Here is a 22,603-nt window from a genome sequence, read left to right on the forward strand (position 1 = left end):
AATAACGGGGCTTTCCAGATGTACCGGCCCTTTTTAATGATGGGAACTATGTATGAACGTTTGAGGGGCTATACAGTTAATTCAAGTGAGACTCAGTATACTATTCATTTAATAATTCTAGGGCTGTCCCGAGTACAATTTTTTGGGCTCGGAAGCGTCAGTAGTAATCAGAATCAGCAGCAAATACTCGGAGCTTTGATGGAGTGACTCGGGAAGGAGTCAGCCAGACACTTTTCTGTTGTTGGCTGAGATGGACAGCATAGCGGTGCAACACAGCTGAGCAACTAAAAAGTATAAATATAGTACAGGACTGGGGTGAATAGCCTACATTTAGCAAAAAAAACAAAACAAAACAAAACAAAAAAAAACCCCCAAAAAACGAATATCCAAATCCCAAAATTGAAACCGAATACTCGGATATTCAGGTCTAGCCGTAAATACTTGACAGATGTTTTTGTTGTTCTTTTTTTATTTGTTTTTGTCTGGCCTAGTGCAGGTAAGCAGTGACCCAGTGACTCACTCCAAGAGGAGTGAGTCATCAACATCTCAGACAAGTTTTCTTCCCTGCTGAGAGTAGAAAAGGCGGTAGTAGGGGGTTGACTGTTGAAAAATGTACTCTTCGTTTTTCAGGTCCGGGTGTGGTGTAAGAGTGACAGTGATAATAGTGAGATAGAGAGGAGTGTCCCCACCCGCTCCACCTCCAACACATGGAGCTGATAAGAACAGAAACATGGAGGCTTGAAACTGCCAGAACACTGGTCAAAAAAAAAAACAACCTCTTTTTCTTTGTAATAGTGAACTGCTTTAAGTGTCTCCTGTTCTGCAAAAATTTACTGGTGACTCATAATAATAGATGTGTTTTTTAATACTTGAAAGGGCTCATTAGGACTGGGTGATACTGACAAAATAAAATATCACAAAATTCTGGACTGAATACCTTGGTTTTGATGATGGGACAATAATTTATGCATGACTACTGATGCTTTCATAAGATATGCAAGAACACATGGATAAAAGATCATTAGTAATGTGGATATGATGATTTCACTAAACAGTCCAATGAGTTCTGAAAATGGCCTCACTTTACTGTAATGCAGCCTTTAAGACCAGGGAATGACAACATTTAAGTTATATCACCATATTACCAGAACCACAATCCCACAGCACACCCAGTCTCAGCTCACCACATTAATATTATGTTGATGTTGTGTTGCTGTAAAGCCCCTTGAGGCAAATTTGTAATTTGTGATATTGGGCTATACAAATAAAGTTGACTTGACTTGACTTGATATATCAGACATCAAACCACATTTTCTAAATGCTGACTAACTTTTATACCAAACAGTACAGTAAAATGAGCAATAAATTCTCATTGCCTGTTAAAAAACAAGATGATTAACAAGCCTCTTTATAATAGTTCATTAATGGAGCATTCCTCCTCTCAGTCTTCATTCACAGTCTGATGATCAGATGAAACAAACAAGGATGTCCACACTAAATATTATTTTAGTGACATTTTCAGATTCTGTTAAATTACTCGGGGCGTCCAGGTGGCGTGGTGGTCTATTCCGGTGCCAACCAACATGGGACTCGCTGGTTCGAATCCCCGTGTTGCCTCCGGCTTGGTCCGGCATCCCTACAGACACAATTGGCCGTGTGTGCGGGTGGGAAGCCGGATGTGGGTATGTGTCCTGGTTGCTGCACTGGCGCCTCTGGTCAGACGGGGCACCTGTTCAGAGGGGAGGGGGAACTGGGGGGAATAGCATGATCCTCCCACGTGCTACGTCCCCCTGGTGAAACTCCTCTTTGTCAGGTGAAAAGAAGCAACTCCGCATGTATCGGAGGAGGCATGTGGTCGGAAAAGTGGGGTAATTGGCCAGATATAATTGGGTGGGGGGGGGGAGATGATCCTGAGTCTGTTTAAACTGTTACTAACCCCCAGTTAAAAATGATAATAAAGATACCTATAAAAAGAGACATGTATATGTCTCCCAAATTATCGCGTTGTGGGGTGCAATGCTCAGACTGGGGGCCAGAAGTACTTTTTGACAGCAAAATTATTCATAAACATCATTGAATGTTTAACGAGTGCCTGATCAAGATATTGGTGGTAAACTTATTGCAGCAACAACTCTGGTACGCTGTTTAAACACTTCAAGGTGTAGTTAAATGGAAATGTTTTCTATGATGTCCATACAACTGATCTTGCTTTACCTCTCTGTTTGTTTCCTCTCCTTTCCTCAGCTCCTCATAAGTTCTACATTGGTTTCCGTTACGTTCACCCGCTGACGGAAGAGGCCATAGAGGAGATGGAGAAGGATGGAATAGAAAGAGCTGTAGCCTTCACACAGTATCCTCAGTATAGCTGCTCCACTACAGGTAATGAATAACATCATCCGACAGCATGGGTTAATACTGGTCAAAGGAGAGTGGGTTTATTAATTTAGTCAGACAGTAGGACAGCTGGGAGGGAAACAGTGTAGAGGAGACATTGGTACATACATTTAATCATTAAGATTCGATATAATCACGATCTGCTTATTGTTATATGGTATGCATATGTGGTTTGCTTTGAGAATGTTGATGTAGAAGTACAGAGAAGGCCAGAAGGAGTTACACTGAGTCTTTGTGGATATAGAGAAAGCATATGACAGGGTGCTGAGAGAGGAGGTGTGGTATTGTATGAGGAAGTCTAGAGTTGCAGAGAAGTATGTAAGAGTGGTGCAGGATATGTATGAGGGCAGTGTGACAGTGGTGAGGTGTGTGGTTGGAATGACAGATGGGTTCAAGGTGGAGGTGGGAGTACATCAAGGATCGGCTCTGAGCTTTCTTGTTTGCAATGGTGATGGACACGTTGACGGATGAGATCAGGCAGGAGTCTCCGTGGACTATAATGTTCGTGGATGACATTGTGATCTGTAGTGAGAGTAGGGTGCAGATTGAGGAGAGCCTGGAGAAGCGGAGCAGTGTTGCCAGATTGGGCTACTTTTTATTTGATTCGGCGGGTAAAATGGCTCTGATAAACATAATTATTATTACATACATACACCGGGACGGACAGAAAAACCTTCTCCTAAATGGCAGTAAAAAAAGGGCTATTTTTGGGTGGGTTCAGGGCTTTGATTGGGTTATTCAGATCTGGCAACAGGTATGCACTGGAGAGAAGAAGAATGAAAGTCAGTAGGAGCAAGATGGTATATATATGCATGAATGAGAGGGAGGAGAGTGGAATGGTGAGGATGCAAGGAGTAGAGGTGACGAATGGGGATACTTTTAAATACTTAGGGTCAAATGTTCAAAATAACAGGAAGTGCGGAAAAAAGGTGAAGAAGAAAGTGCAGGCAGGGTGGAGTGGGTGGAGAAGAGTGTCATGAGTGATGTGTGACAGAAGGGTACCAGCAAGAGTTAAAGGGAAGGTTTACAAGATGGTTGTGAGACCAGCTATGTTATGTGGTTTGGAGACAGCGGCACTGATGAAAAGACAGGAGGTGGAGCTGGAGGTGGCAGAGTTGAAGATGATAAGACTTTCATTGGGAGTGATGAAGAAGGACAGGATTAGGAACGAGTATATTAGGGGGACAGCTCAGGTTGGACGGTTTGGAGACAAAGCAAGAGAGGCAAGATAGAGATGGTTTGGACATGTGTGGAGGAGAGATGCTGGGTATGTTGGGAGAAGGATGCTGAATATGGAGCTGCCAGGGAAGAGGAGAAGAGGAAGGCCAAAGAGGAGGTTTATGGATGTGGTGAGGGAGGACATGCAGGTGGCTGGTGTGACAGAGGAAGATGCAGAGGACAGGAAGAGATGGAACCGGATGATCTGCTGTGGCGCCCCCTAACGGGAGCAACCAAAAGTAGTAGTAGTAGAATCACGATCTGGTGTTAAATGATAAAGTCAGTCTTCCTTAAGATAAGGAATCTGATCTGGTGAGTAGCTATTTATTATTTACCATACACACAGGCTATGACGTGGAAGTCCTCGAGTCATACTGCATAGTGAGGATTCTCTCTCTCTCTTTTGCTCACTCTCTCTAACTGACACACACACACACCTGGAATGTCTCCTGTTTTATGAGCTGTTCTATAAGTGTGTGTGTGTGTGTGTGTAGAGTTGTCTGGAGTAGCAACTAATACATTTGAAATGCCTTTTAGCAAGGCACTAGGGCCCTTAATGAACTGCTCCAAAATATGGTGGTCGTACAGGGAAGTTCCCAGTGGCCAGTAGTACTCGTGAAAACATTTCACGTCCTCGGTTAATCTTCTGGATTGATAACAAGTAAAAAGATGTTATTCAAGTTCATGTTTACATTAAGAATGGGTTTTTTGTTGTGTCCTTTATTTGTAAACAGGAAGCAGTTTGAACGCCATCTACCGTTACTATAGCAATGGAGCCAACAGGCCCAATATGCGATGGAGTGTGATTGATCGGTGGCCCACGCACCCCCTGTTGGTGGAGGTAAGATGTGCGCACACACACACACAGACAATGAAAAGTGAATAATATTCAATTTTCACAACCTATATTATGAAATCGGTGTAATTAAAAGTGTCTGCATGCTCAGTAATCCAGCTAAGAAAATCATAACTGACTGCAGAACCCTGCAGTCAGTTATGATTTTCAGCAAGTAGGTCAAACTTCTTTTGCTGCCTGGTTTTCGACTTTCCATGTTGTGCTCGATGAACTTTCTCTGTGAACTCAATCACACGTTAGAAAGTGGTCTCAGCTCGACACAATGTGGGTCTCTGTTTGATCTGCTCCTCTTTGGCTTTCAAAGCGTCGATGGTAAAATTGGTTTGTCTCACCTGTTTGTTCAACAGCTGGCTCGGTGCTTTCCGGAGAATCTTGTTAGCTCGGTGTCCCTTGACTGAAGTTTTCATTTGCAGGTTCTTAGGTGTAATTCCGCTCTGTCTGCATCTGAGGTTGAATCTCAGGTGGTCCCTGTAGTCTGTCATTTTACACACCGTTCGCTCGTACTTACGTACAAGTTTAAGGCAATCCTTGCCGAAATGAATCAAAATGTCTTTATGCATGCTCAATAATAAGATGAACTGATTCAACTTTATGTGACAGTGTAAATAACGTTCTACACAGGATAAAGATGAGAGTAAAAAAATTGTATGAATATAATGAACTCTTAACACTTTCAGTCTCACTGTTGCCTATTATTCTGAGTTCTCTTAAAGTGAATGTATGGAAGGTGGATAAACAGGTCAGTGGTTGGAAGTTTATGATGATGAATTTACTAATTCTTAAAGCCACATTATGAGTAGGACTGTAATATTTCAATATTACCGTTTATCTTCTCACAATATTGTCGTATAGGGATGAAAATTTCATATCGTGATATACAGTTTTGTTGTCTAAATTAATGATAATGAGAATCTATTACACAAAATTTCTCACAACACAAGGTCCGAATAATTTCAGACATTATTTGAAAACTAATTTTGGTTTAATGAGTTTTAATTTTTATGAATTTTAAGTTTAATGAGTTCAATGTGATGAACCTCACTTGGATTCTTAAACATTGTATTTTTGCATATATAAGCAGGTATTGTGAAATGTACAATCATGAAAAATTCCCTGTAATTATTGTGATGATATTTTCTGTCACCCAGCACTACTTGTGATATATTAAGATGCCAATTTGAATGTCTTAACAGCCATTACCCACCTTCACAATCCAACAATGACGTCTTTGCCTGTAAAATAAGCAATTAAATGCATACAATAAAAGCAGTTTAAATATATATTTTGGTACCTCACTAGGTACTTGAACTGCATCCAATCGGAGTCAAACTTTCCTAGCGCCGTGGACTGAATCACTCCGTTTTCTTATCAGAGGTGGGGGGAAAAAAGTGGTCAATTAGTGACTCAGGGAAGAAGTTGTCATGGCAACTGATGAGGTAAAAAATAATAACGTCCAATAGTTATGGTAGCCAACAGGCACGTGCTGGTGTTTCTACATGACAGCGTGATGTTTACTTGGAGGGGATCCGCAATTAGTTCCTCAGGATGCTGCTTGAGTGTTGCTAAAAGTGGAGCTCTCTGATTGTTTGCCTTCACAGAACAATCCATATTTTCAAAGGTGGGGGGTGGGTTTTTAAATAAAGCCCCACATACAAAAGCAAAGGTTGCTGGGACATAATACAAAAATATAAAGAGAAAACAAAAAGGTTTGTAGGTTAAATGTTAAAGCTGGTCTCCACTACCCAAAACAAAAAAAAATCAAAAACCTCTCCTGGCTGAATCATCACACTTGAGCCCTTAAAAGACTCTGTAGAAAATCTGAACGACAATGGAAGGTCAGCAAGTCTGAAATAGCACATAACAGCCTTACAAACCAAATGTTAATTTCCCAGAAAGCAGTTAAGGATGCGAGATTGGTTTACTTTTCTGGAACGATATCTGGAAATAAACACAATCCTAAAGTTCCCTTTAGGGTAATCGATTCTGTTATTAAAAGTCCCTCCTTCCCTGAACCTGATGTTGAGCTGTCCGAAAAATTTCTTGCTCATTTTGTAAATAAGGTGGAAAATATCGGGTCCCAAATCCAGCCTGACCCTTGCATTCATTCCATTCACCATGTTAATTCTGCTTCTTTTACCCAGTTTCAATCCATTACAATTTCAGTGTTAGAGAGTACAGTCTCCCATATGAACTCCTCCTGCATCTTAGACACCATTCTCACTAAGGGCATGCTCAAGGAGGCAAATGTTTAATAATTCTCTGGCCTCTGGTTCTTTTCCAGACAGTTTTAAGCATGCCATTGTTCACCCATTTCTAAAGAAACCTAATTTGGATCCCCTGTCCTTAAGTAACTACAGAACAATTTCCAAATTGTCTTTTTATTCTAAGGTTCTGAAGAAAGTAATTTCATCTAAACTGATATATTTTATGAATACTAATAGTGTTTTTAACAGTTTCCAGTCTGGTTTTAGAGCACATCATAGTACTGAGACAGCTTTAGTTAAGGTCACTAATGCCCTACTGCTGAATGCAGACAGGTGACTGCTCAATTTTATTTCTTTTAGAGTTGTGCCTTTGTGCTGCCTTTGACACGGTCGATCACAGTGTCCTCTTGCAATGCTTGGAGACTTCTGTTGGCATCAAGGGCTCGGCTCTTAGTTTATTACACTCATACCCCGCCAACAGAACTTTTCTGTTCTGGACAATGCTACTTCCTCATGGTGTCCCTCAAGGCTCAGTTCTTAGCCACCTTCTGTTTTCTAATAACACGCTGCCTCTTGGCCAGGTTATTTAAAATCACAGTGTTTTTTGTATTTTTTTTAACCAAATTTATGCTAATGACACTCAGTTATGCATGCCATTAAACCACAGATCCTAGTAGCCTAGCAAATCTCACAACCTGCCTCTCTGATATTAAATCCTGGATGTCCCATAATTTTCTTAAATTTAATGATGATAGGTCTGAGGTCATTGTGTTCGGTTCCCCAAATTCCATCAGCCCTTTTGGTGCTAATCTTGGTCGTCTGTCAAATAGTATCAAGCAGGCCGCTAGGAATCTAGGGGTAATATTAAATGCAAACCTATGTTTTGACAATCAAGCCCGGAATGTTGTTCAGTCATGTTTCTTTCAGTTTAAGATAATCTCTAAAATTAAGTAATTTTTATCAATTGCTGAACTACAAAAAGTACATGCTTTAATCTATTCTTGGCTTGATTATTGCGACACACTTTACTTGGGTATCAGCCAGGGTTCCCTTCACTGTCTTCAGTTGGTGAAAAACACCACTGCTCAACTCATTACTGAGACAAAGAGGCATGATCACATCACTCTTGTGCTTGCCTCCCTACACTGGCTCCCTGTTAGATTTCAAATTGATTTTAGAAATTTATTGCTCACTTTTAAGGCCTTAAACGGTCTTGCTCCTAAATACATTTCTGATTTATTGACCTGGTATACGCCCTCTAGACAATTAAGATCCACAGATGGAGGCCTACTGGTTATTCCCAGGTCATAGTTTGTCACAAAGGGTGATTGGGCTTTTGCTGTTAGAGCCCCCACACTAAGTCTCTAACTTCTTTTAAATCTCTTCTTAAAACATTTCTCTTTGTGAAAGCTTTTGGAAATGTTTGACGTTTGTTTTTATTTACTTATTTATACTGTTTTTATTTCTGTTTATTTGGTCTTATTCATTTATTGTCTTTACCGCCTCTGTGCTCATGTCGTTTGGTCTTATTCTAATTTTTGCCTTGTCTGGTTTTATTTCTTTTGTAAAGCACTTTGTACCATTGTAAAGAAAAGTGCTATATAAATCAAGATTTTTATTATTATTTATTATCATTATATTACCCAGAACATTGACGTTTCTCACTGTGCAGGGTTGAGCCCCCCCCCCCCCAAAGAAGCCTATTGTTCCTTGATTCATTTGATTCCCAAAGAAAATAGAAGTGGCTTAAGCATCTCAAAGGTGACAGGATCACCAACCCCATATGAGAGAGACATCTATCTACTGTCAAACTCTGCTTGGCCAAATGTTTTCCATTTTTGTCTCCGTTTTCTTAAATCATCACTTTCTTTTTATCCACGCACTTTCAATTCATTTACAGCGCATTTCATTATAAAGGTGCTACATGTAATATTTCAAGCTGCTGTAAAATCCAGTCCCCCCTCCCCCAGCTCCACTTCTTCCTTCCCTCCTGTCGTAAATGGCCAATATTCGTTTGTATGTAAAAAACATGCCAGCAAATCTCTGTTATACCAACACTGTTGTTGTGAAACATTGTTTTATTGATAGGTCAGGTCTATTATCGATCTTCGGCCTGAGGTGTTCTGGTACCAAATACACTTATGAACTACCTTATGTTTGAACATGGTGTTTGTTATGGCCAATCCATGACTCGCACAGAAGTCCAATAGCAAGGCACCGCTCGCATTCCCGATCAGGGAGGCCATTCCTCCCAATCACACCCCTTCAGGTTTCTCCGTTGTTGCCCACGTGAGCGCTGAAGTCCCCCAGCAGAACTATAGAGTCCCCAGGCGGAACCCTATCCAGGACACCACCCAGAGACTCCAAGAAGGCAGGATATTCCAAACTGCTATTTGGTGTATAAGCACACACAACGGTCAGAGCCTTCTCCCCCAGCGACTCGCAGTCATGTAGAGGTGACCCTCTCATTCCCCGGGGAGAACTCCCAAATGGCAGTGCTCAACTGGGGGCTTGTGAGTATCCCTACACCTGCCCGGCGTCTTGTCACCTTGGCCAACTCCAGAGTCCAGCCTCTCTCTAGGAATTTGGTACCAGAGCCCATGCTACGTGTGGAGATGAGTCCAACTATATCTAGTTGGTACCGCTCCACCTCCCGCACCAGCTCAGGCTCCTTCCCTGCCAGAGAGGTGACATTCCACGTCCCGAGGACCAATCTGCGATGCCGGAATTCGGCACGCCCCAGTCCCCACCTTTGCCTGCCGCCCAGCCTGCATTGCACCCTACTCCAATGCTCATCCCCACAGGCGGTGGGTCCAAAATCAAAAACAAAACCACTTTTGAACTTCAAACAAACAACACTGCAATAGCAGAAAAAAGCGTTAACAGTTGAACATAAGTCTATGAATAAGTAGAGTCTTCAAAAAAAGAGTAAAAAGGAGGCAGGTGTTTTCCTTCCTAGAAGGTTGGATGTTGTTGTGAATGTGTCATGGACGTAGTGTAGTCTGATGCAGATCAACCAAACAGCTCTGACGGTGGTACTCTTCTGATTACAAAGGTTTTGCTGGTTTTCACAGCACTAATAAGCCCGTCTGTCTCGTCTGCAGTGTTTTGCTGAGCATATTCGAAACGAGCTCCTCAAATTCCCAGAAGAGAAGAGGGACGACGTGGTCATCCTCTTCTCAGCACACTCCCTGCCCATGGCTGTAAGTACAGTAATCTGATGCACCTACCACTATTACCACTGCTACTACTACTATTACTACTGCTGCTGTGGCTACTTATACTCATACTACTACTGTTATTACTGCTACTACTACTACTACCCATTGCTACTACTACTACTGCCACTACTGCCATATAACATATACCACCACTATTAGTACTAACTACTACTACCACCAATACTCAACACTACTACTACTACTACCACTAATACTAGTCACTACACTAGTAGTAGTGCTAGTACTGCAACTACCACTACTGCTGCTGCCAGAGCAATACCATATAACTTCAAACTGAACATATTTGTTCCCCTCTCCCCTCAATTGTGTAATGAACATGATTGAACGGCGTGGTTTGCCTTAGGGGAGGAAAAAATACTTTGAAGGTGACACGGGTCAATACGGGGATCGCCGGTTTGACACTCTGTGTTACCTCTGGCTTGGTCGGGTGCCCCTACAGACGCAATTGGCTGTGTCTGTGGGTGGGAAGCCCGATGTGGATATGGGCTCTGGTCGGTCGGGGCACCTGTTCGGTGGGGGGGGGACTGGGGGGAGTGGCGTGATCCTCCCACGTGCTGCGTCCCCCTGGTGAAACTTGATTTTAATCAGTGGTTTTAAATTCACTCTAACACACTCGAATGCTAATCTACAGATGAAAGTCATCGATTCATCTTCAGTGCTTTTCACCGTGGCTTGTTCTCAATTTGTATAATTTAACGTAATTATGAACAATTAAATGACGTTTCTGTGTGTATTTCTGCAAGTGTGTGTGTGTGTGTGTGTGTGTCTGTGTGTGTGTGTGCGTGTCTGTGTGTGTGCGTGTGTGTGTTCTAGGTGGTGAACAGAGGGGATCCTTACCCTCAGGAAGTCGGGGCAACAGTACAGAGAGTCATGGAGAGACTGGGACACTGTAACCCCTATAGACTAGTGTGGCAGTCTAGGGTAAGATTACACACACAGGCACAAAAAAAGGTCAGGACAACAACCCCTGTAGGTTCAGTGGGAAATCAGAGAATGATGATAGCAGAAATGATCCAATACCGCCATCTAGTGGTTACACAATGAAATGCCCTTTATGAATCAAATGGTTGAATAGAGTTAACAACGGCTGAAAGCGTTTGTAGCCAGTGGAGAAGTTTTCCCTCATGTATTAATCCTCTATCTGTCCTTTATTAGTACTGTATACAGTGGTAGTCAGTGTAGTCTTCCTGTTTGTCTTCTTCTTCTTCTTTCGGCTTGTTCCCTGTTTCTCAGGGGTCACTACAACAGATTTTATAGTTTCCATCAGTACCCTCCTTTAGGAGTAGTAGTTTAGTTTAGGAGTAGTTTAGCTCATTGTGGTCTTCCTTTATGTATTTATCCCTTTATTCATGCCACTTGGTGTAGGCCTCAATATCACAAAGTACAACCAAAGTAAAGTTATAATATATGACTTTTGTTCAGTTAACTACTCACCAGGCAAATACACATACGTTTTTGCAGTTGTAGAGTTATAAAAAGTGCTACTTGATTGGATTCCCGACCAGATTTTTGGGCTAATTAGTTCTTGTTAAGAGGCAATTTTGCAGTGTTAGCTTAGCAAGCATGCAGCACACCTATCTATGGCTAAACCCTTTAAAATGTTTAACAACACATTCACAATTTTGAGACATGTAGACTCAGAAATGTGCTAATGAAACAAGAAAATTACACTTTTCACACAGGATGATCTGCTGCATTTCAAATTATTCCACTTGTCCTCAGAAATTAAATTGATTGTCAATATTACATTCACATTAATACATTGTAAGAACTGTCAGCGTCTGGGTATGTGTTGTTCCTGCATTTTAAAGCAACACTGACAGCAGGGATGTTTTAATTTGAATTGTCCATCCATCACTTCCACCATGAAAAGTGACCTTTCCCTCAGTGTAAATTTGTTGCAGAACATGGATGCGATATCATGGGACGTTTTATTTATGCAGCCACAGGGGGGCGCGCTTCTCCCATCTGATGCCACAAACCCATTAGAACAGGAATCAACCTTGCGGTCCATTGGTCTCAGATCCAAAATGTCTTAAACCAGTCGTTATTTGGAGGTCCATTTCCTTTCTGAAATTGTCATTATGTTGTAAAATGGGGGAAAAGTTGGGTAAGGTAGTCCACAGGTGACCGTCACACACTGTTCTGAAGTCCTAGTGGGTAAGATATTGAATGGTATGGGTAGGTTAATTTACCCTAGCCCCCATTTTGTCAGTTTATCATCATAGTTAGCTGGTTAAATACTGATGTTTGTAGAGGAAGTCTGGTGTCATCTGACAGCCATTAGCTCGAGGATAAAAAGAAAATTAAGAAATTCAGAAAAAATATTAAAATCAGCAACCACACAATGTGCTCTGAGATATTTTCTCCAGTTGTCCCCAACCCATGGTTTTATTGGAATAAGTTGTATAAAAAAATAACTGGATATTAAAGACATTTAAATGCTTAAAATTAGATTTTTTTGGGGGGGGGTGGGTTTAATAATCTTAGATGTGGAGATTCTTATTTTTATAGATGATGTAAGATGGTCACACCTGTTTTTTTTCTACTGTAAAAATATTGTGGTAATGATGTTGTACTTTTATGGCGAGTACCCCGTCAAGACAAACCCCCCGTACATGCTCCAATAGCAATATGTCAGTCACACATGCAATGTGCCAAACCAAGCAAAAATGTGCTGTTCTGCCCCATCCACCAGGTTGGCCCCATGCCATGGCTGGGCCCCCAGACAGACGAGGTGATTAAAGGCCTGTGTGAGCGGGGCAAGAAGAACTTGCTGCTAGTGCCGATAGCATTCACCTCCGACCACATAGAGACGCTACATGAACTGGACATAGAGTACGGACAAGTGCTAGGAGTGGAGGTAAGAGCAGAAGGGGTGTGTGTGTGTGTGTGTGTGTGTGTGTGTGTGAGAGTGTGTGTGTTATGAGTGAGAGAGGGTGAGAGAGAGAGAGAGAGAGAGAGCATGCTAGGCACCAGTCAGATTGATCTGTGGTCACCCTACTGGTGCCTCTCTCTCTCTCCCTCTCGCTCTCTCATTCTCTGTCTCTCTCTCCCCCTCTCTCGCTGTGGTGTCTAGTCTACTTCCCTGTACTCCATTCAAGCCACAGTCTTACTCTTCTCTCTCTCGCTCTCTCACTCTCGCTCTCTTTCTCTCTCACTTGCTGTGGTGTCTAGTCTATTTCCCTGTACTCCATTCAAGCCACAGTCTTACTCTTCTCTGTCTCTTTCTGCCTCTGTCTCTGTTTCTGTCTGTCTGTCTGTCTGTCTGTCTGTCTGTCTGTCTGTCTGTCTCTCTCTCTCTCTCTGTGGTGTCTAGTCTACTTCCCTGTACTCCATTCAAGCCACAGTCTTACTCTTCTCTGTCTCTTTCTGCCTCTGTCTCTGTTTCTGTCTGTCTGTCTGTCTGTCTGTCTGTCTGTCTGTCTGTCTCTCTCTCTCTCTCTGTGGTGTCTAGTCTACTTCCCTGTACTCCATTCAAGCCACAGTCTTACTCTTCTCTGTCTCTTTCTGCCTCTGTCTCTGTTTCTGTCTGTCTGTCTGTCTGTCTGTCTCTCTCTCTCTCTCTCTCTCTCTGTGGTGTCTAGTCTACTTCCCTGTACTCCACTGGGCACACCAGCAGCAGTAATCATAAGCTGGATGCTATCACATCATGTATATAACATTATCAATCGGTGTAACTGGGATAATGTTCAACTGACAAGAGGGGGTTCTGGTCATGTGGCTGTTTTCACATTCCTCTTCTGCTGTAACATAATATTTCTTTTTGTTTTCTGTCTCTCTTTCTTACACTCTCTCCTTCTGTCTTTGTGTCGCCGTCTCTCAGTGCGGTGTGGAGAACATTAGGAGAGCAGAGTCTTTGAATGGAAACCCTCTTTTCATGAAGGTTCGTTCCTACTCGCACACACACATACACACACACACACACAGCACCAGTTAGTGTCTCGCGTCGTTGTTACACGGACGTGTCCAGCACAGACAATTAGATGTATCCAAAAATGAATGGGGGTATTATTATTGTTATTATTATTGGGTGGTGCAGTGGTTAGCGCAGTCGCCTCACAGCAAGAAGGTCCTGTGTTCGAGCCCCGGGGTAGTCCAACCTTGGGGGTCGTCCCGGGTCGTCCTCTGTGTGGAGTTTGCATGTTCTCCCCGTGTCTGCGTGTGTTTCCTCCGGGTGCCCCGGTTTCCTCCCACAGTCCAATGACATGTAGGTCAGGTGAATCGGCCATACGAAATTGTCCCTAGGTGTGAATGTGTGTGAATGTGTCGGCCCTGTGATGGACTGGCGGCCAGTCCAGGGTGTCTCCCCGCCTGCCGTCCAATGACTGCGGGGAAAGGCTCCAGCCTCCCGGCAACCGGAGGGAACGGGACGACCGTGTGAGCAGCAGCCCTGCTCACTGCTCTGAAGTTTGACCTCTGAACCTGGCGGCTTTTTTATGGCGGTATTTACAGCAAAGGCACGGACAGAGAGAGACAAAGGAGGGGGAGAGGGAGGTGTTAAAGAGAGGGAAGGAGAGGGGATGCACTGAAGGGAGAGAGAGGGAGAGATGGAAAGATGGTGGGGGGTGGAGGAAGGTGAAGAAAGAAGAGGAGGGTGAGAGGAATTCAAAAGAGATGAAGGAGAGGAAAGAATTGCAGCCAGCCACTGGGGATGTAGAAAGACTAAACGAAAGTAGGACGGGAAAGAAGAAACGGATGCTGAACAAGTGCAAGGAGGGAAGGAGAGAGAAAAGGCTACCAAAGAAAGCCAGTGAGAAGAAGAAACAAAGTGGCACCATGGGTAGTGCAGCGCTCAGAAGACAGAAGACTCCTGGGAGGAGCTGGTCAATAAATGGAGCGCCCCTTACTTTCCTCCATCCATCCATCCCTTCATCTTAAACCCTGCAAGCTCTCTCACCAGGCAGTAGCTCCACTGTAAGAAGTGTGTGTGTGTGTGTGTGTGTATGTGTGTTTGGGGTTTATTAAAGGAAGGAGCCAGATCAATATGAACCTTTTGAGCTGACTGTGGTAGAACTGAACTGCCTGATCAACTGTCTGGTCAAACCCGCTACACCCAGAGAAACCCAACCGTGTGTGTGTGTGAGGTAGTCTTCCAGAGATTTTGTGTATGTTTGTAAATCAGAAGTGAGGCTTTGATTAGCCGCTAGTTGCTGTTGTGTTGGATCCAGTTTTGTCAAACTTTTAACAGACTGCAAAAAACATCCTATCTAAGTGGATGCTTTAACCAGTAGGAGCGTTTTCTTCTTCTTCTTCTTTCGATAGTCCTAAATAATTTGTTGAGATAAAATACTAGTGGTGATAATATTGTGAATTCAGTCTTCCTTCTGTTTGTATAATTTGAACAAACTGCTGAAATCATCTCCAGCCTTCAGTCGAATGCTAATTGCTAACATCTAGCTAAACTGTTAACATGTAGCTAAACTGCTAACATCTAGCTGACCAAAGTGTCTGGTGAGTTAGCCTCCCAGACAATTTTTGTTTATCTCAATATCTGGTAACCACTGCTAGACATAGAACATTGTTTACATCCACACTGTTGTCAAGAGTTACACTGAATACAGACGCATCGTTCAGTGCAAGAGTTTGCTGGTGCCTTACGTTTTCAGCAATGTCTGCAATGCGCCTCCCTACAGTTCTCGCAGAAACGGGCATTTCATTAATCGTGTTGTGTAACCCATCAAATATGACCTACAAACTGCTGAGGAAAGCCTCCTTTATATAATACTCTCCATCAGAGAATCGCTTCCCATGTTAAGCAATGCTCTGTACGACTTTATTGCTCCTTGGTTTTAGGCAGCACATCGTGTAGTAAACACGCTGCTTTGCTTCCTGTACTGGGCAGCTGCCCTCTGGATGGATTCAGCTTTATTAGCCTTATCTTTGATGGTTTGCTTGCGGAGAGTGCAACACAGCTCGATCCTTTCACGAAATAAATCCGAATTTGTTTGTCCAAGACAGCGAAAGAGGCAAATATTAGATAATATTGCTGCTGCCATTGTCAGTTGCTCTTGGCATAAAGCATAAAAGAAAGCTAGCTAGCTATGCTACGTTTTTACTACCGCTGTAATACTGTACTCGTGGGCAGATCAGAGGGAGGGGGAGGATGGGCATGATAGACCACATCAGTTGTGTGCGCTGTCTTGCTGTCAAAAGCAGTGGTGTATTGTAAGACTTAAATTATTTCAGTATCATTTTAAATCGAATTGTTCGCTTAGTGCACCATTAGGCTATATTCTATATTTAAAAAATTTTTTATCAAAATTTATTTTTTATTGAATTGCTCTGCGTGCCCGTGTTAATGGCCTCGCGTGCCAGTGTCGGCACGCGTGTCATAGGTTGCCAACCTCTGATTTAGATGGATAAATAGCACTACAGGTAAGATGAATAACATGTATTTATGATTTTGGGGTTAACTGTCCCTTTAAACTCTAGTTGGCTGACAGAATATTGAAAGAAACTGCTGAAATTTAATGAAATAATGACTTTGTAACGGTTTCCTCCGGGTGCTCCGGTTTCCTCCCACAGTCGAAAAACGTGTAGGTCAGGTGAATCGGCCGAACTAAATTTTCCCTCTGTGTGAATGTGTCGGCCTTGTGATGGACTGGCGGCCTGTCCAGGGTGTCTCCCCGCGTGCCGCCCAATGACTGCTGTGATAGGCTCCAGCATCCTGCGACCCCAATTGGGATAAGTGGGTTGGACAATGGATGGATGGATGGCTGTTTAGCTGTTGTCTTGTCAAAGAGCATTTCCCTCACCCCCATCACTTTCATTGCTGTGTGGACCCGTCTGTTAATTTGTGATTTTAACTTAACTGATATGTTATCAAACCAATCTGAAATTCCATAATGTATTATACTCTTTATCACAACATGATAACATAACATCATTACCCTCTGTCCTCCCCCAAACACATCTCAAACTCTTTTCAATATAGTGACTTTATTTGGGTGCTGTTTTTATTTATGCTATTGCAGCGCGAATTAAGGGGCAGGCAGGATCGAACCTGAGTTCCCTGCACCATGGGTGATTACGTTAACCAGTTGACTAAAGGGTCGGACCCGTTAGCCAACAGGCTAGCGAGTCTACACATCTGTGGTCGCACACTGTTACACTATTGTTACTGTTGGTTATTTGGTGGCACTTTCTAAAACAAACACACACACACACACACACGCACACAAACACACACACACACACACTCTCTCTCTCTCTCTCTCTCTCTCTCTCTCTCTCTCTCTCTCTCTCTCTCTCTCTCTCTCTCTCTCTCTCTCTCTCTCTCTCTCTCTCTAACACTAGCCAGGGTTCATATTCACTCTCTAACACTAGGCATGGTTCATATTGACTCTCAAACAGTAGCCAGTGTTCATAGTCACTCTATATCACTAGCCAGGGTTCATATTCACTCTCTCACACTAGCCAGAGTTCATAGTCACTCTATATCACTAGCCAGGGTTCATATTCACTCTCTAACACTAGCCAGGGTTCTTAGTCACTCTTTAACTCTAGTCAGGGTTCATATTGACTTTCTAAACACGTGTACTCAGTGCTTTCCTCTTCTGTGCATAATTTATGTATGTATGTCATGCTTTCATGTATTTCTTTTTTTAAATGGTAAAGTGCTTTTCATTGAATTTGATGTATTTTTGTGTGTGCAGATAGATAAATAGAAAGTTATTGATGGTGATGTTTTTCATCCCTCTCTCCAAGGCGCTTGCTGACCTAGTCCAGTCTCACCTCAGATCCAACGAGCCCTGCTCCCGTCAGCTGACCCTCAGGTGTCCTCTTTGTACCAACCCTACTTGTGGGAAAACCAAGGCCTTCTTTGCCAACCAGAAACTTTGATACACACACACACACACACACACACACACAGCATTAGCGCTAAACACATGTTTTTTCACATTTTGATGCCTGTTTTGCATCAGTGCTACCTTTGAAGAAACGTAGGCCTTTCTTGTTTAGCAAAATCCCACTCACACAATCCCACTCACACAAACACTCACACAAATATGCACACAGAACAGAAGCAGAGATTAAGGCACACTTTCCACTCCTCTCCAACAAAAAAGGGTGTCGGTTAGGACAAAACACTTCAAATCGCAGTCCAGTTAGAATTTGCAAAGTCATCTAATGGTATGTTTTATTCCACATGGATGCCCAGATGGGTGGAACTTGCCGCTTTAGATGGAGAAAACACAAAGATAATTACATAGATGTCACTCGGACCATCAAAAGAAAAAAAAAAATTTGGTGAGTGTCTTTATGCTTACCTGGTCCCATCTGAATGGCCCTTGATGGTGCTCAACTCCTCCCTGTCAGGTACTCTAGAAATTCTGCAAATGCTTTCTGACTTACGTCTCCAACATATGGAGGCAAGAGCAGACAGTTTAGGAAAAAAACAGATACTGACCACATCACACCCACGCTTCATTAAAAAGCCTTGCACTAAGTCCCCTTGCTCACATTCCATATGCTTTAGCCCATTTCTACCTGTGTAGGAAACCCGGATTCCCACCTGTGCAGAAGTGCCTATGATAACAACACAATAGGCAACCAGGTGTACTTACCCCCCCCCCCCCCCAGCCGTCCCTTGATGTCATTTACCCATTAGCCACCACCACCACCACCCCGCTTTCAAAATCTCTTCAAATCTCTTCAATATTATAAGAGGAGATGTGTGTCACTCAAATTGTTGCTGTCTATAACTGAGCTATTGAATGTACATTTTTTTCCTCTCTGGGCGAAACTGCATTGGATTCTGGCCTGGTGGGCCTCGAGTGACGTGTCACCGAGCTGTCAGACTCACAAGTCTAATAAAGGACAAGTGAACGATTCAAGGAGAAAACCCAAGGCGGATGTGAAAGGAAAAATAACTTGACGTTATCCATCAGCAAGTGCAACATGAATAAAGTCCAAACATGATCAACGTAAGGGCCACAGTCACTGGCTAATCTGGCTCATATGCCACATGCAGTAGCGTCGTAAGTAAACAGCGCCATCTGTCAGTTAGTTTTCCCAAAATGTTTTTTCTTTAATCCATCTTGGTTTCCTTTTGGTATTGTGATAAGTCCTCTCGCTGACCCTGACCAAGGTTTAGTTATAGTGGTTGAGAATGATGCCTGGAAGCTGTAGCTGATGTGCCGCTAGCAAAAATGTCCTTGGGTTTTAGCTAGCTAGTAGCTAGCAGCATTAAGCAAGATTTAAGCTAAGAGCTGGTCATGACTGCTGCTGTTGCAAAGTGACATTTGGAGACCTATATGAAGTGTTATTATGAATCCCACGGCACGTCTAGGCAAGACACGCCCGTGTAGCATCAAGACTCGACCAGCATTGCATCCAGGCACTAGGATCCTAGGAAGACCCGCCCCTACTCTGCCTCTGATTAGCTAACCTTAACCCTAACCTTAACCAACCCAACCAATGGAGGCAATGAGTACTGGCCAATCTGGCCAGTCCTAGCGCTTGAATGCTAAGCGGGGCGTATCTTACCTAGAAGTGCCGTGGGATTCATAATAACGCCGCGGAGCGTAGAGGTCTTTTTTTTCTTAGGGAGGAAGTATTTCAAATTATTTATACTTTCATCAGTGTTGCGATCATGCAGCAGCGTGTCCTTCCTGTACATGTTCAGAATTTTTAACATCCTGTCTCGTCAAAAACAGCACATTGTTTAGGACAAGAAATACTGGTTTTCAAATGTGTAATCTGTCCAGAAAAAAACAAAAAATGTCAACACTATGTCTTGTTCTTATTATTAGCCAAAGCTGTTTGCAACTAACACAAAAGTTATGTTCTTGGTTTGAGGTTTTCCTCCATAATGCACCTTCCTGATGATGGTGCTGCAACTGAAATGTGAAAGAAAGAAAAAAAACTTTTCACTTTTTTTTTTTAGTTCGTCATAAAGTATAACTTATAATGAAACTCTCGCTTAACGTTATTTTGTTTTAGTTTTTGGCGAGAACAGGTCATTAACAGCAGTTCACTACTGTCAGAGATGACGTCTTATAATCCAGATGTCACAGGGTTGATCCCCAGCAAGAGCCAGTGTCTCCACGGACATTTGATATTTGACCTACAACACGACACCTCTTTCCATCCGGTCTGTCATTGTCAGTGACTCAGTGATAAAAACATCAGCTGAAATCCTTAAATGTGCAAAGCTCAATTGTAAATATAGAGTTTGGGTACACTCCTGGTTTGTCAGGAAAACGAACTTTGACCCTCATGTGGCCCTGCCAGGGCTGTTTTTTTTTTCCTTTTTTTTTTTTTTTATCTTGTCGTCTCCTCCCATGATGATGTGCCTTTTTTACCCTGGCTAAACTAGAAAGGCTGGATTTGTTATTTATGGACATGTTGAAAGGAAAAATCCACCCTGAAAACCGAACATGCGTCTTGTTTGTGTAATCTCGGATTCGGATGTTGGCTGCATTGGTGCTGTAACAGCGGCAAATGCAGGACCGATTTTGTGATTTTGCGGTCTAGGAACACACAATACAATGGAGGTAACTTTAACTCGAGCACCCACACCAAAAAGCTATTCAAATATGGTGCTTGCAGATTGGAAAAAAATAGATAAATAAGAAAGTGAGAACCAATAAACTGCATAATTCCCCGGGTACTGGAATTATGCAATTGACTTCCTCTTATACTTCCAAAAAAAATTTTTTTTTTAAATGTTAAGCTTCATTACATAACATTTACAAGAGGATTTGGCGTTTAGCTATGGGAAGAGGCTTGTGATACCACTTTTTAAAATGGATTAATACCATTTTGATGCAAACAAATCTGAGAATATAGGCCTAAAATGGAGGGTTATCAATGGTTACAAGGGGAAAAAACTGCTGTGTTGGAGAGAAGACAACAAAGCTAAAGATTTATTCAACTATTCCTGAATGATTTTTCTTTACAGCATATTACAATGTAGTATAACACAGCAGAATACACATGTAACGACCACGGATGACTAGACTCGCTAGCCCTTGGCTAACGGGCCGGACCCATTAGTTGAATGGTTAGCGCAGTCGCCCCTGGTGCAGGGAACCCAGGTTCAATCCCGGACGAGCCCCCAAAATGTGACCCTTTCACCATCCCACTTCTGACACCAATGTAGCGAGAATTCACGGGGCAGCCGGAAATCGAACCTGGGTTCCCCGCACCACGGACGACTGAACTAACCAGTCAACTAAAGGGTCCGACCTGTTAGCCAAGGACCAGCAAGTTAGTCATCCGTGGTCGTTACACACAGAATTGGTATTTTCCCTTTTTAGGTATAGGATTATGTGAAAAAAATTACAATCCTCCATCTTATTGTCGCCCCTGTGGGGACTCTTGTTGTTGCCATTGGTAACCGTTTCACCGAAAGCCTCCCTGTATTGATTGTTGGGTTTTACCTTGTGATGTTCCATCTCCAAAACGACAGTATTTATTTCACATATCTTCAGTAAGTACCCGCTCAGTGTTCAAGTGTGCTTAGTAAACAAACCTCTCTATGGGTAAATACACTGGGATAAGTTCACTAGAAAGTTAAGTTTTGTCGAAGCTTCCTCGTACAAATATCCAGACTGGGTTTCTGGAGCTGACATATAAGTGTGACATGCTAACATGCTGCAGACGGTGGATTTTTCCTTCAGGTAATGGCGTTTTCTAACTTATTTTGAACCATCCTCTGTAAATGTTTGATAGCTTGTTTTTTTCAGCCGTTGGAGTTATTGATAATTCTGAAGTGCATTGATAAAGAGCTTGCTTGTACATAATTACTACCAGGGAGGCTACGAGTCGGTCGCAGCTCGGTGCTTTTTTGGGTTTGTTTTGTTTGTATTATTTATTTATTCTTAATATTTGTTCACGATACAAAAAAACCGACATCTCCGATCCAACGCATTACTTTTTATATTTTAGACTCGGCGGTAACAGCAAACAAGTCTTCCTGCACAAAAATAAACGACTGTCTTCAACGAAAGAAGAAATGTTTGTGGGTTTTTGTCGCTGAGAGCCAAAGTGTGTCTGCTGGTGCTGACTAGAGGTCTCTCTATCTCGCTCTCTTTCGCTCTGCTCGCCGTCTCTCTTCATTTGCTCACGTTTTATCCCAGCGTCATCCTTCTCCACCCCGATCTCCCGTTCTCTCTCTCGCTCTCTCTCCCTCTCTCGCTGTAAGTACCTTTCTCTTCCCTCATCTTCGTCCATTCATCATTCTCTCTTTTTCTGTTTTTTCCCCCTCTTTCCTATTTCTCATCCTCTACCCATTTTCTACCGTTTGTCTCTCAGCAATTTTCCCACCTCAATCACCGCCACCCCCCCCGTCTCCCCTCCTTTTTCTCATCTTTTTCAATCTTCTGCCCTCTCCCTTCCCCCTCTGTCCACCCCCCACACCTCCCGATCCCCATCACCTCCTTCCCCATCCTCTTCCCCTCCTCTTTTCTAATCTTCTCCCCATCTTCTCCCCCCCCGCCCCCCCCGATCCAATCCTATCTCCTTTCCTCCATCCATTCCTCCTTGTTCCCCGCGGTGTTAAAATCACCCCGGCTGGTGTTGATTAAGCTGAGAGAGATTGTCTGTCCCCGACCAAATAACCCCTGAGGACACAACTCCTCCTCCCCTCTTTTCTCCTCTTCTTCTCTCCTCTTCTCCTCCTTTCTCCTCGCCTCTTCTTTTCTCATTTTCTCCTCTTTCTCCTATTCTCATTTCTCTTC

At 42.9% G+C, this 22,603-nt stretch overlaps 2 protein-coding genes across 2 annotated transcripts in view; both read left to right on the plus strand.

Annotated features, from left to right (window-relative positions):
* The window catches only part of fech (ferrochelatase), a 36,747-nt gene extending 14,883 nt beyond the window's left edge, over window positions 1-21,864 (plus strand). The window contains exons 5-11 of the mRNA XM_056291158.1: window positions 2,245-2,379; window positions 4,347-4,453; window positions 9,777-9,875; window positions 10,728-10,835; window positions 12,613-12,777; window positions 13,741-13,800; window positions 17,625-21,864. Of these exons, the coding sequence (XP_056147133.1) occupies window positions 2,245-2,379; window positions 4,347-4,453; window positions 9,777-9,875; window positions 10,728-10,835; window positions 12,613-12,777; window positions 13,741-13,800; window positions 17,625-17,759 (809 nt within the window). The 3' untranslated portion in view covers window positions 17,760-21,864. The remainder of the gene's footprint in view (window positions 1-2,244; window positions 2,380-4,346; window positions 4,454-9,776; window positions 9,876-10,727; window positions 10,836-12,612; window positions 12,778-13,740; window positions 13,801-17,624) is intronic.
* nars1 (asparaginyl-tRNA synthetase 1) overlaps window positions 1-22,603 on the plus strand; it is a 140,317-nt gene that overhangs the window by 46,463 nt on the left and 71,251 nt on the right. The gene's annotated exons all lie outside the window — the stretch shown is intronic.

This window comes from Lampris incognitus, chromosome 12 (genome assembly GCF_029633865.1).
Source record: "Lampris incognitus isolate fLamInc1 chromosome 12, fLamInc1.hap2, whole genome shotgun sequence".
Taxonomy (NCBI): Eukaryota; Metazoa; Chordata; class Actinopteri; order Lampriformes; family Lampridae; genus Lampris; species Lampris incognitus.